The sequence below is a fragment of the Montipora foliosa genome, chromosome 6 (assembly GCF_036669935.1).
Source record: "Montipora foliosa isolate CH-2021 chromosome 6, ASM3666993v2, whole genome shotgun sequence".
Lineage (NCBI taxonomy): Eukaryota > Metazoa > Cnidaria > Anthozoa > Scleractinia > Acroporidae > Montipora > Montipora foliosa.
Genome location: NC_090874.1, coordinates 60,905,196 through 60,917,695, shown reverse-complemented (window position 1 = coordinate 60,917,695; position 12,500 = coordinate 60,905,196). Strand labels below are relative to the sequence as shown.

Genomic DNA, 12,500 nt, shown 5'->3' with positions numbered 1-12,500 from the left:
GCTAAGCATTATGTTTATACCCTAACGAAGAACTACTTACATTTAAGTGTGGACATTGAGACGGTTCACAAGAGAGTTACTGGAGCCTCCTCAGCCACTATGGGGAAACTGGCATTCAAGCGTTGGATTGAGAGGGCGATGATAGATTTGAAAATAGTAGATTTGACCTTCGTCGTGCATAGATACGTGTAAGAAAATCTCATTGAAACAACTGCGGTTTTGGATAAATGTGGGCTCAGATTTCAAAATCACGTGACAAATGTCCAGTCCCTGTTCGGGGAGCGAGCGAGTTGGCCTTAGGTTTATCATTTTGTAAGTGGTTTTCTGGGCCATCTTCGTCCACAGAAAACCACAAGCTGGCATCATTAAGCCGGAATGTGGGTAAAGGCAATCCTTTAAAAGAAAACAGAGGCGAGAGATGGTTTCATGCAGACTGGGACGCCTAAAATGCTCTGTTGTAAACGTGGCGGTTCACGAGTGAAGTTGTCTCTCTGGCCTTTCTGTGGACGAATTCCAGGACCTACTGACACAATCTGGGCAAGTTTTGAAAGCTAAAACCTTCAATCGATGCGTTATTTTGCTGGTAGGACTGGATGGCCCGACACTTATGAAAAAATCTATGAAATGCGAATCGGGAGTGTTCCCTTGTCATGGAATGGTAGAATTACCCAGAATTCTTTTTGGGCATGAGCGAGGCAACTTAAGAAGCACGAGACTGGCCCTCATCGAATGGCTGAAGCGCGCGCGGCCAGAGGAAAAGATCTCTTGCCAGATACTCAGGAGTAGGCCTGGTGTGTGCTGTTAACGTAGATTTTAGATTTCTGAACAAGTTTTTATCATAGAAAATTCGCGACAAATTAAAGTTGTGCTTTCGTTTCGCTATAATCCTCTTGTCAAAGAAACGGTGTAATGTAAATAAGAGACTAACGAGATTTATATTTGCAGATTACCTGTCCTCTTGCTACTAAGGTCAAATTCTACATCTATGTAATAATTAAGCTCATTCAAAATTTCCTCACATTACTTTATAAAAGTATGTTTGTTTGTTTTTTTTAAGGGCTTTTCTGCTTATATGAAAAATACGCTTTCTCTCCCGTCCACTTCTTATGCATGATCTTCGCAGCAATTAAATTCTGCCCCTCAATAAACCAACTAGTTATGCTCTTAGATCTTTTTTCTTACGTATCAGCAAAAATTGCGGAATGCACTACCTGATTTTATCCTTACCTATGAGTTTACTGGTTTCTAAAGAGAATCCAGGGCTGCATTTTGTACAGCGGCTTTTCTTTTTCATGAATATATCTTAAATATCATGTATTTAGTATGTATCTTTATATGCTATGTCTTATAGCTGTAAATGTAATATCTCGAAGATATTAGCTCCTGTAGTTATTTGGAAAAAGCTTATGACTGTATGTATGTTACCTTTAGGAGGGCGCATGCGCACACTTTGTAATCTGCGACTCCAGTGCTTACCATATGACAGATAAAATGACTTTTTTCTTGAATATATAAGCCATCTAATTCTTACGTTATATTGACAAGGGCGGTTTGGAGCTGTGAGTAGGCGTGGGATTTGTCACATATGGTTTAGGGGCCGACATATCTCTCCCTCAATGCCGTACCGGGAGGCAAGGTCGGTAGCAGAAAGCAGCGAAGGGCCAACTGCGTCCAAAGGCGATCGCACGGGCCGAAATCCCGGGATGACTCGTTTGGTACGACGCTCCAGCGCCGGTGTCTGGAGGTACTGCGTTTTTCTCTCTTGTTCAAAGATTCCGTCAGCGCATGCGCAAATGTTCTGGCTCTTCGATACCTAGTCTGCCCAAAAAATATTAACATGCCGGTTTTTTTTTTTTTTTTGTACCAGCAATTGACATTTCAGTTGATTTTATAGGCATAAACGTAACGTAAGAACCGTGCGTGTCTGGTCTTGTCTCAGACAGAGGCGAGAGATGGTTTCATGCAGACTGGGACGCCTAAAATGCTCTGTTGTAAACGTGGCGGTTCACGAGTGAAGTTGTCTCTCTGGCCTTTCTGTGGACGAATTCCAGGACCTACTGACACAATCTGGGCAAGTTTTGAAAGCTAAAACCTTTAATCGATGCGCTATTTTGCTGGTAGGACTGGATGGCCCGACACTTATGAAAAAATCTATGAAATGCGAATCGGGAGTGTTCCCTTGTCATGGAATGGTAGAATTACCCAGAATTCTTTTTGGGCATGAGCGAGGCAACTTAAGAAGCACGAGACTGGCCCTCATCGAATGGCTGAAGCGCGGGCGGCCAGAGGAAAAGATCTCTTGCCAGATACTCAGGAGTAGGCCTGGTGTGTGCTGTTAACGTAGATTTTAGATTTCTGAACAAGTTTTTATCATAGAAAATTCGCGACAAATTAAAGTTGTGCTTTCGTTTCGCTATAATCCTCTTGTCAAAGAAACGGTGTAATGTAAATAAGAGACTAACGAGATTTATATTTGCAGATTACCTGTCCTCTTGCTACTAAGGTCAAATTCTACATCTATGTAATAATTAAGCGCATTCAAAATTTCCTCACATTACTTTATAAAAGTATGTTTGTTTGTTTTTTTTAAGGGCTTTTCTGCTTATATGAAAAATACGCTTTCTCTCCCGTCCACTTCTTATGCATGATCTTCGCAGCAATTAAATTCTGCCCCTCAATAAACCAACTAGTTATGCTCTTAGATCTTTTTTCTTACGTATCAGCAAAAATTGCGGAATGCACTACCTGATTTTATCCTTACCATTGAGTTTACTGGTTTCTAAAGAGAATCCAGGGCTGCATTTTGTACAGCGGCTTTTCTTTTTCATGAATATATCTTAAATATCATGTATTTAGTATGTATCTTTATATGCTATGTCTTTTAGCTGTAAATGTAATATCTCGAAGATATTAGCTCCTGTAGTTATTTGGAAAAAGCTTATGACTGTATGTATGTTACCTTTAGGAGGGCGCATGCGCACACTTTGTAATCTGCGACTCCAGTGCTTACCATATGACAGATAAAATGACTTTTTTCTTGAATATATAAGCCATCTAATTCTTACGTTATATTGACAAGGGCGGTTTGGAGCTGTGAGTAGGCGTGGGATTTGTCACATATGGTTTAGGGGCCGACATATCTCTCCCTCAATGCCGTACCGGGAGGCAAGGTCGGTAGCAGAAAGCAGCGAAGGGCCAACTGCGTCCAAAAGCGATCGCACGGGCCGAAATCCCGGGATGACTCGTTTGGTACGACGCTCCAGCGCCGGTGTCTGGAGGTACTGCGTTTTTCTCTCTTGTTCAAAGATTCCGTCAGCGCATGCGCAAATGTTCTGGCTCTTCGATACCTAGTCTGCCCAAAAAATATTAACATGCCGGTTGTTGTTTTTTTTTTTTGTACCAGCAATTGACATTTCAGTTGATTTTATAGGCATAAACGTAACGTAAGAACCGTGCGTGTCTGGTCTTGTCTCAGACAGAGGCGAGAGATGGTTTCATGCAGACTGGGACGCCTAAAATGCTCTGTTGTAAACGTGGCGGTTCACGAGTGAAGTTGTCTCTCTGGCCTTTCTGTGGACGAATTCCAGGACCTACTGACACAATCTGGGCAAGTTTTGAAAGCTAAAACCTTCAATCGATGCGTTATTTTGCTGGTAGGACTGGATGGCCCGACACTTATGAAAAAATCTATGAAATGCGAATCGGGAGTGTTCCCTTGTCATGGAATGGTAGAATTACCCAGAATTCTTTTTGGGCATGAGCGAGGCAACTTAAGAAGCACGAGACTGGCCCTCATCGAATGGCTGAAGCGCGCGCGGCCAGAGGAAAAGATCTCTTGCCAGATACTCAGGAGTAGGCCTGGTGTGTGCTGTTAACGTAGATTTTAGATTTCTGAACAAGTTTTTATCATAGAAAATTCGCGACAAATTAAAGTTGTGCTTTCGTTTCGCTATAATCCTCTTGTCAAAGAAACGGTGTAATGTAAATAAGAGACTAACGAGATTTATATTTGCAGATTACCTGTCCTCTTGCTACTAAGGTCAAATTCTACATCTATGTAATAATTAAGCGCATTCAAAATTTCCTCACATTACTTTATAAAAGTATGTTTGTTTGTTTTTTTTAAGGGCTTTTCTGCTTATATGAAAAATACGCTTTCTCTCCCGTCCACTTCTTATGCATGATCTTCGCAGCAATTAAATTCTGCCCCTCAATAAACCAACTAGTTATGCTCTTAGATCTTTTTTCTTACGTATCAGCAAAAATTGCGGAATGCACTACCTGATTTTATCCTTACCTATGAGTTTACTGGTTTCTAAAGAGAATCCAGGGCTGCATTTTGTACAGCGGCTTTTCTTTTTCATGAATATATCTTAAATATCATGTATTTAGTATGTATCTTTATATGTTATGTCTTTTAGCTGTAAATGTAATATCTCGAAGATATTAGCTCCTGTAGTTATTTGGAAAAAGCTTATGACTGTATGTATGTTACCTTTAGGAGGGCGCATGCGCACACTTTGTAATCTGCGACTCCAGTGCTTACCATATGACAGATAAAATGACTTTTTTCTTGAATATATAAGCCATCTAATTCTTACGTTATATTGACAAGGGCGGTTTGGAGCTGTGAGTAGGCGTGGGATTTGTCACATATGGTTTAGGGGCCGACATATCTCTCCCTCAATGCCGTACCGGGAGGCAAGGTCGGTAGCAGAAAGCAGCGAAGGGCCAACTGCGTCCAAAAGCGATCGCACGGGCCGAAATCCCGGGATGACTCGTTTGGTACGACGCTCCAGCGCCGGTGTCTGGAGGTACTGCGTTTTTCTCTCTTGTTCAAAGATTCCGTCAGCGCATGCGCAAATGTTCTGGCTCTTCGATACCTAGTCTGCCCAAAAAATATTAACATGCCGGTTGTTGTTTTTTTTTTTGTACCAGCAATTGACATTTCAGTTGATTTTATAGGCATAAACGTAACGTAAGAACCGTGCGTGTCTGGTCTTGTCTCAGACAGAGGCGAGAGATGGTTTCATGCAGACTGGGACGCCTAAAATGCTCTGTTGTAAACGTGGCGGTTCACGAGTGAAGTTGTCTCTCTGGCCTTTCTGTGGACGAATTCCAGGACCTACTGACACAATCTGGGCAAGTTTTGAAAGCTAAAACCTTCAATCGATGCGTTATTTTGCTGGTAGGACTGGATGGCCCGACACTTATGAAAAAATCTATGAAATGCGAATCGGGAGTGTTCCCTTGTCATGGAATGGTAGAATTACCCAGAATTCTTTTTGGGCATGAGCGAGGCAACTTAAGAAGCACGAGACTGGCCCTCATCGAATGGCTGAAGCGCGCGCGGCCAGAGGAAAAGATCTCTTGCCAGATACTCAGGAGTAGGCCTGGTGTGTGCTGTTAACGTAGATTTTAGATTTCTGAACAAGTTTTTATCATAGAAAATTCGCGACAAATTAAAGTTGTGCTTTCGTTTCGCTATAATGCTCTTGTCAAAGAAACGGTGTAATGTAAATAAGAGACTAACGAGATTTATATTTGCAGATTACCTGTCCTCTTGCTACTAAGGTCAAATTCTACATCTATGTAATAAATAAGAGCATTCAAAATTTCCTTACATTACTTTATAAAAGTATGTTTGTTTGTTTTTTTTTTTAAGGGTTTTTCTGCTTATATGAAAAATACGCTTTCTCTCCCGTCCACTTCTTATGCATGATCTTCGCAGCAATTAAATTCTGCCCCTCAATAAACCAACTAGTTATGCTCTTAGATCTTTTTTCTTACGTATCAGCAAAAATTGCGGAATGCACTACCTGATTTTATCCTTACCTATGAGTTTACTGGTGTCTTAGGAGAATCCTGGGCTGCATCTTGTACAGCGGCTTTTCTTTTTCATGAATATATCTTTAAATATCACGTATTTAGTATTTATCTTTAAATACTATGTCTTTTAGGTGTAAATGTAATGTCTGGAAGATATTAGCTGCTGTAGTTTTTCGGAAATTCGGGATGAAATAACGTTGATGCATGTATGTATGTACTGGCTTTCGGTGGGTTGGGAAATGCCCAAAGCCAGGGAAATGCGCCCTGGGGACGAGGTTGTCATATGGTTTATTGACCGACATATCTCTCCCTGAATGCCGTACCGGGAGGCGAGGTCGGTAGCAGAAAGCAGCGAATGGTCAACTGCGTCCAAATGCGATTGCACGGGCCGAAATCCTCTGATGACTTGTTTGGGATGATTCGACGCCTTAGCGCCATGCCAGTCTGTACCTTACGTTACAGAATTTATTATTTTCTTCTCTGGTCCTATCAAGACAGACATTGCAGACACACACCAGTGTGGTTTAGTTGGTTTGCCATATTCACCCATTGGTCAGTTTCGGGGTCGTCGCTATTCACCAGGTCCCTTGGATATTCAAGACTTCCTATAGCTTTGTGCCAATGCGCAAATGCATATCTAATGTGAAATCCAAAGCAGATAATTTATCTGGTCAGGGGTTTCTATGCTGCGGTAGTTTTAATTAAGCTTGTGTTACGAATCCATCGATCCTCTTTTTTTTGCTTTAATTGTATTAACTGCAACTGGTTCTCGGACAGAAAAGAAATGAAATAAAGGTGGTATCTAAAATTTAAAAAGGGAATACTAAATTGAGGATAAACGTTTGGTTCAACAAGAAAAGACCTCAGAGAAGTTGCAAACGACAGCAAGAAGATCAATGAAATATCAAAAAGATGATGAAATATAAATTTTTAAACCGAGATAATAAATGTCTCCAGCATAAAAACGTAAATTGGAGGAGGTGAATCAACTAGAGAATGAAACTGGTTCAAGGACAGTAGCATTATAAGTAAAATATAAGGAATTTAATCAACTTTGACCCGGGAAACCGATGAGTCGTTTTAGTATTCTTGTTCGTTTCATCGAGTTTCGGAGTTTTGCAAATGAATAAATAGATAAATAAATAATTATAGCTACACCTGAGTGCACCAAAATTATTGAAACACGCTTTACCTGGATACTTTCTCTTTCGCGTTCAAGTGCCAACAGGTGCCTTTCGAATGGAGAATTGGCAGCAGGCACAGATTCCTTATTTTTTTGCAAGGATTTTTAGAACTGCCACATACACAAGTCGCCGCGCACCTCAAACCAGGATCACGACAAACACATCCACGAGGGTGTGGTTGTTTTCTTTTAAAACTCAAGCAGTTCAAGAAAAATTCATTGCCAAACTGGTGAATTCCAAAGTACTCATCGTACTAATCGCTTCGTGATTCATGCGATATTGGTTTTATGCGTAAAATGTACCGTAGAATTCTAATCACTAGTTAGGCAATGAATTTTTCTGTAGAAGAAAGCAAAGAAAATGATTTAATTAAGCAGCAACCGGAAACATAAAAACGCGGACAATTCGAAACCTTTTATTTTCACTAACCCTACAGGCAGTAAGAATAAATAACCAGGGAGCTCCGCTTTTAGGCTTGGCTAAATCTAATATATATTACTGAAACAATTATTCACCTCTGGCTCGGTGGATATCGGTGAATAAAAACCTTGACTTCGTCTCGGTTTTCATTAACCGATATTCACTTCGCCTTCGGTGAATGTTTGTTAAATAAACTCTCTTCACAATTTCAATGAAATGTCAATTAGACAGGTATTGAGAACGAAGATTATTACCAGCTTAAGATGTGATATAACACCAAATTCTCATGACTACCCATAAAAAAACTCTATGGTTCTAGTTTGGAGAATGAATGTTTCGATCCGAGGAACGAAAGGGTCAGAAAGCCCTTTTTTGTCGCCGTCGCAACCGAGCTAAACCGGTCCGTGGTAAATAATGGGCGGGCGCTTCATGGGCTCCTGAAAGACGAATAACAGTTAACCACAGAACAGAACTTTCTTGGTTGTATTCATTGCCTTATCGTATGTGTTTCATCTCTTCGGAAGCCCCCGCCGTCACAGGCAAGGGGCCTGGGGGAGGGGGGACCAATACCGGGGACTTCATCCCCTACTCTTCTCGAATAGCGTGTTCCCCATAGGGAACTTTAATAGAAGATATTTGTGAGACGGGGCCTACGGTTTATAGTCTTCATCCGAGAAGACTTGAAAGTCTAACCATTTGCAAGTGAAATTTCAAAGGAAGGACTTTCTCCTCAGCTATTTTAAGATCCTGAGTGTTGATCAGGCCGGGGTTCGAGCCCGTGACCTCCCGAGTGATAATCAATCAATCAACTGAGCCACCGGTGCGCACTTGGGTTCAAATCTCCATTCACTGGCTTGGGTTTGTTTTCGGTTGTCCCGGATTCAACTCCGCCACGCTTTGTACGTAAATAGCCAACTGCCGGTTTTCTTCGCACTTGGGTTCAAATCTCCATTCTCTGGCTTGAGTTTGTTTTCGGTTGTCCCGGCTTCAACTCCGCCACGCTTTGTACGTAAATAGCCAATTGCCGGTTTTCCTCTGCCAGTTGGGATCCTTAATCATGTTTCTGTTAAGTTTGAATTGCTTCTTTCAGATTATTCCTTCGGGTGCCTGTGAACTAGCTGCACTTTCACTATAAACAAATCATTTACATAACATTACATGCAAATTAGTCCGGAGCTTTTTCAGAACGATACAATAGTCACTTCTGATTGTATATATTTGAAGTGCGATTAGTAGGGTGTAGACAAATGAGAGAACTGGGTGATCCTCGCACTTTATAGACACCTGACAGTGACTTGAAAATTCAGGTGACCTGCTCCAACTGTGTGGCTTCATAGTTCACTAGGTAGAGCATTGCGCCGGCATCGCAGAGATCATAGGTTCGAATCCCATTGGAGCCACCTGAATTTTTCAGGTGTCTATAAAGCGACAATTGCTTAAATTATCCAGCTAAGAGCAGGGATCACTCAGTTCTCTCATCTCTCAATACCCTAGATTTATCCCGGCTCACTTCGTGTTATCTGGCTAGGGGGCTCCGGGAACCCGCAACCTCTGGCAACAAAGTCTATTGTTCTTCCAGCTGAGCCAACTGGTCGGCTTTAATATGTTTTTCTTGCCACACGTTATAATTGTTTATGTTTAGGATTCTTTTGCCACTACTTTGCCCCAAAACAAAGAAAAACGCAAACGAGTTAGACCAGGCGATTTCCGAATCTCGTACAGTTACAGGGTGAATGCGAAAAAAAAAAGTTTACTTCGGCGAGGTGACGGTTTTGAAGGGACGAGAAAATGAAGTAAGTACAGCCAATTGTTATAACTATTACTTGAAGAATTTGGCGACTAGATCGAATAAAAATACTTGAATCATGGATTTAAGTAAACTAACCGTCCGACAATAAAGAGCTAATAGCTAGTCCGTTAGGGGCTATCAAAGCATTTTTCTTTGATTTGAGGACAGTCACAAACTCAATTCTCTTTCTTTAATTATAAACCTGATTTGGGTTAACTTGGAAGGAAAAGCTTTCTTGCAGAAACAGCGTCCATTCTGTCCAGCCATTTTCTCTAATTTTGTTTGTTTTGTCCACTGGTACTGGTGCCTTATCTGTTGGTTAGGTGTAAATAAATTCTTTGTCCAAAGTGAATAACAATTTCAGTGAGATCGAATGTTCTTAAACGAGTCTCCCATTGACTTGAAAGCCTGAAGGCCTCGTTGGTACACCCAGGCTTGTTGCATGGGTTAAGGGGCAACAGCGAGCAGGGTTAATAGGGAGACGACAAATGCTCCCGAGAGGTAAGTTTATTCCACTTTTATTCATCTTACCTCGGTAACCAATTTTGTTTATTTCTTCGTCGTTCCGCTGTCGCCCACAGTTTATATATCTTGTCTCTCTTTTATCTAAGCAGCTCTACCAGCATGATCGATCTGGGAAATATCCGCCATCTCTCCTCGCCAGGGTTGATGCTCTTGAGTTCAAATTAGGCCGTTATTAACTGCGACTCTAAGAAGTCGCCATGAACCTAACTTCAGCAGTAAAAGAAGCATGGTGCTGCGGAAGATGCAACCAATATCGTTGAAAAATAATTTAAATGAATCACTTTGTTAAAGGCTCCAGTTTACGAGGTCGAGCTTAACAACTCCTCTAACTGGAAAACATGCCAAATGTTGGTTTTTTTTAATGAAAAAGGAAAACCAGGTATCCCGATGAGACCACTTGGAGCAGAGTTGAGTATGAATTAGTGGAGTTGAACGCTGGAATCGAACAAGGGAAAATAGAGATCTAGAAATTGGGCGTTTCCGATTTTCGTGAAACGACAAATGGAAAGCGGCAAGCTGCTGCTTGTCTAAAAGCATGGAAATTCTCTCATTCTAACTTGCTCTCATTTGAGATGTTGCTCGGTATCGATGGATCACATGCAAATGAGTTAAAATTCAAACAAGTTTCTTTGTATTTGGCTAAACGCAAATTTCGGCCTGTCAGTTGCCATACACTCTCTATTGGTGGAAAGCGAATGGTTTCGCTGCTGCGCCAACCTCCCCCAAAAGTAAGCAACCGATAGCATATACAGGACTGTTTAAATCGTTTCATTGAAACGTTTCTAACTATGTAGCCGGGTTTATTATGATTACTTTTCTTTCAGGCTGCTTGTTACCACGTGCTTGCTCGGTATCATCCAGCTTTCGTCGGGAGCACCAGGTAAGATTTTTTATGGCGATTGTCAAAGTGCGGTAGTTTTGGTTCAAGACTACTGAAATCATGCAACAATAACTGGCATGAAAGTAAAAAACTTGGTCCACTATTGGAAGCCTGGTTGCAATGTGAACTGCATAATACAAAAGCTCTCTGTGTGAGAACACTGAACAAAGCAATTAACCATTACACGTCACAATTGTTCAAGATATCATGGCAACGAGTGGAAAACTTGATTGGAATTAAAATAAGCGATTCTAATGATAAAAAGTCTTATTTTCTAAAGAATTTTAGTGCAAACCTTAATAACCTTTGTTTTAAGTAGCAGGAGTGGAATTTTTTAGCACTCCTTTCATATCACTAGCTTCACGCCATGCAGAGTGAAAGCGAGCATAGCCTCCCATACCAATACAATATTTGACCTGCAAGTGTAGATCGACTCAACACGAATACCCTCATATTTAACTTCGAATACGAGAACTTGAATTTTAGGCTTTCTCATATTTGCTCCATCACCATTGCGTAAAGAAGACTTTCATAAAAAAGGAATTGGCTTACAAGCTCTTGTTTAAAACACGCCGCGAGGTTTACTGGAAAACTAGTTCTCGCATACTCAGTTTCGTAGTCGTGGTCATTTTGAAGGTCGCTGCTATTGTAACCCTAGCTGGATTATTTTGCTGACGCTTCCATTTAATGAGTTGCACGAAGCCTCCCCTTATCCTTTTCTTCAATTCTCACATCACTTGCTTCCAGAGTTATCACAAGTCCATTTAGTCTCACTACCCGAGTAAACATAGACAGTTTAGGCAACTGTAACGAGAAAAAAATAACCTTGACCTTTTTTTTTGTTAACCTAAATAAATGCTTAGGCAGTGGATAATTCAAATGAACGGGACACTTACCAAAATTGAGCCTGCATCAGTGTTTGGTTGCATATCTTACTGCAGTTGCTCGAGGGTCGGATAGCACTATTTGCACTGGATAACTCACTTTGTGTTGATAACTCCCATTTATCTGGTGGATATAGCACTATTCGCCTTTTGAACAACCTAGGTCTTGACGTAAGTGTCAAAGCAAAGCTGTCTCCAGCATGCCGTACAAGGATACGACGGAATTATCAAACGGAAGTGTTTCAGTCTTTGCACAGTTCTCCAGCCTCCTTTACCTAATGATGCCTCGATTGATAATATTTCGCTCACAGTTGTTTGAATCGTAGATAACGAAAATAAAATTGGGAGACGGCCTATCCTCAAAAGACTCGAAAATGCTATCAAACTTCACAAAGATGACCAGGGCCAGGCAGTATTCAACCCCGCGTCGATGGTCCTCTTAAGGAAAAGTAGAACCAAAGAAAGTAACGTAGTAAGACCGAGGAAGAATGGGGCAGTCCGTGGTGCGCGTTCATACATTAGTACTGGAGGTAAGTGGTTGCCAGGTGCTCTATTTTAACCACCTAGGGGAGAGGAACAACGACATAATTGAGTGTATCGACGAGTCTATGTGCTAGTTAAAAGCAATTGCAAACCAAACGAGCCGCGTACGCAGCTATCACGCAAGTTTTAAGAATTCCCAAACATGTCCTCACTTTCGGACATTGACGAGATCGTTACGACTAAGAAACAAAATGTTAAAGCTTTGCGACAACGCGAACACATTTTTGTGCCAAATTTTATGTGACTAATACATTTAATCGTACACATAGGACGGCAAAGATTCCTCCTAAATATTTCACTTCAGTTTGTTTGATTGTCTTGACGCAGTAAATAACAAAGAAGGCTTGTGAAGGTTATCATAAAAATATACTTCAATGTAATGTGGCTAGGAAGCCCAAAAGGAGGAATCAGGTTTTATTTTCTTGTTGTGGAAAAGATGTCGTAAT

General features: G+C 41.1%; 1 protein-coding gene and 1 long non-coding RNA gene across 2 annotated transcripts in view; both read left to right on the top strand.

Annotated features, from left to right (window-relative positions):
• The window catches only part of LOC138008032 (uncharacterized), a 4,039-nt gene extending 3,747 nt beyond the window's left edge, over positions 1 to 292 (top strand). The window contains exon 3 of the long non-coding RNA XR_011124155.1: positions 1 to 292. This exon is cut by the window's left edge and continues 160 nt beyond it. This is a non-coding gene — a long non-coding RNA (uncharacterized lncRNA).
• Positions 293 to 9,221: 8,929 nt separating this feature from the next.
• LOC138005862 (ice-structuring glycoprotein-like) overlaps positions 9,222 to 12,500 on the top strand; it is a 14,020-nt gene continuing 10,741 nt past the window's right edge. The window contains exons 1-3 of the mRNA XM_068852039.1: positions 9,222 to 9,226; positions 10,572 to 10,627; positions 11,838 to 12,041. Of these exons, the coding sequence (XP_068708140.1) occupies positions 9,222 to 9,226; positions 10,572 to 10,627; positions 11,838 to 12,041 (265 nt within the window). The remainder of the gene's footprint in view (positions 9,227 to 10,571; positions 10,628 to 11,837; positions 12,042 to 12,500) is intronic.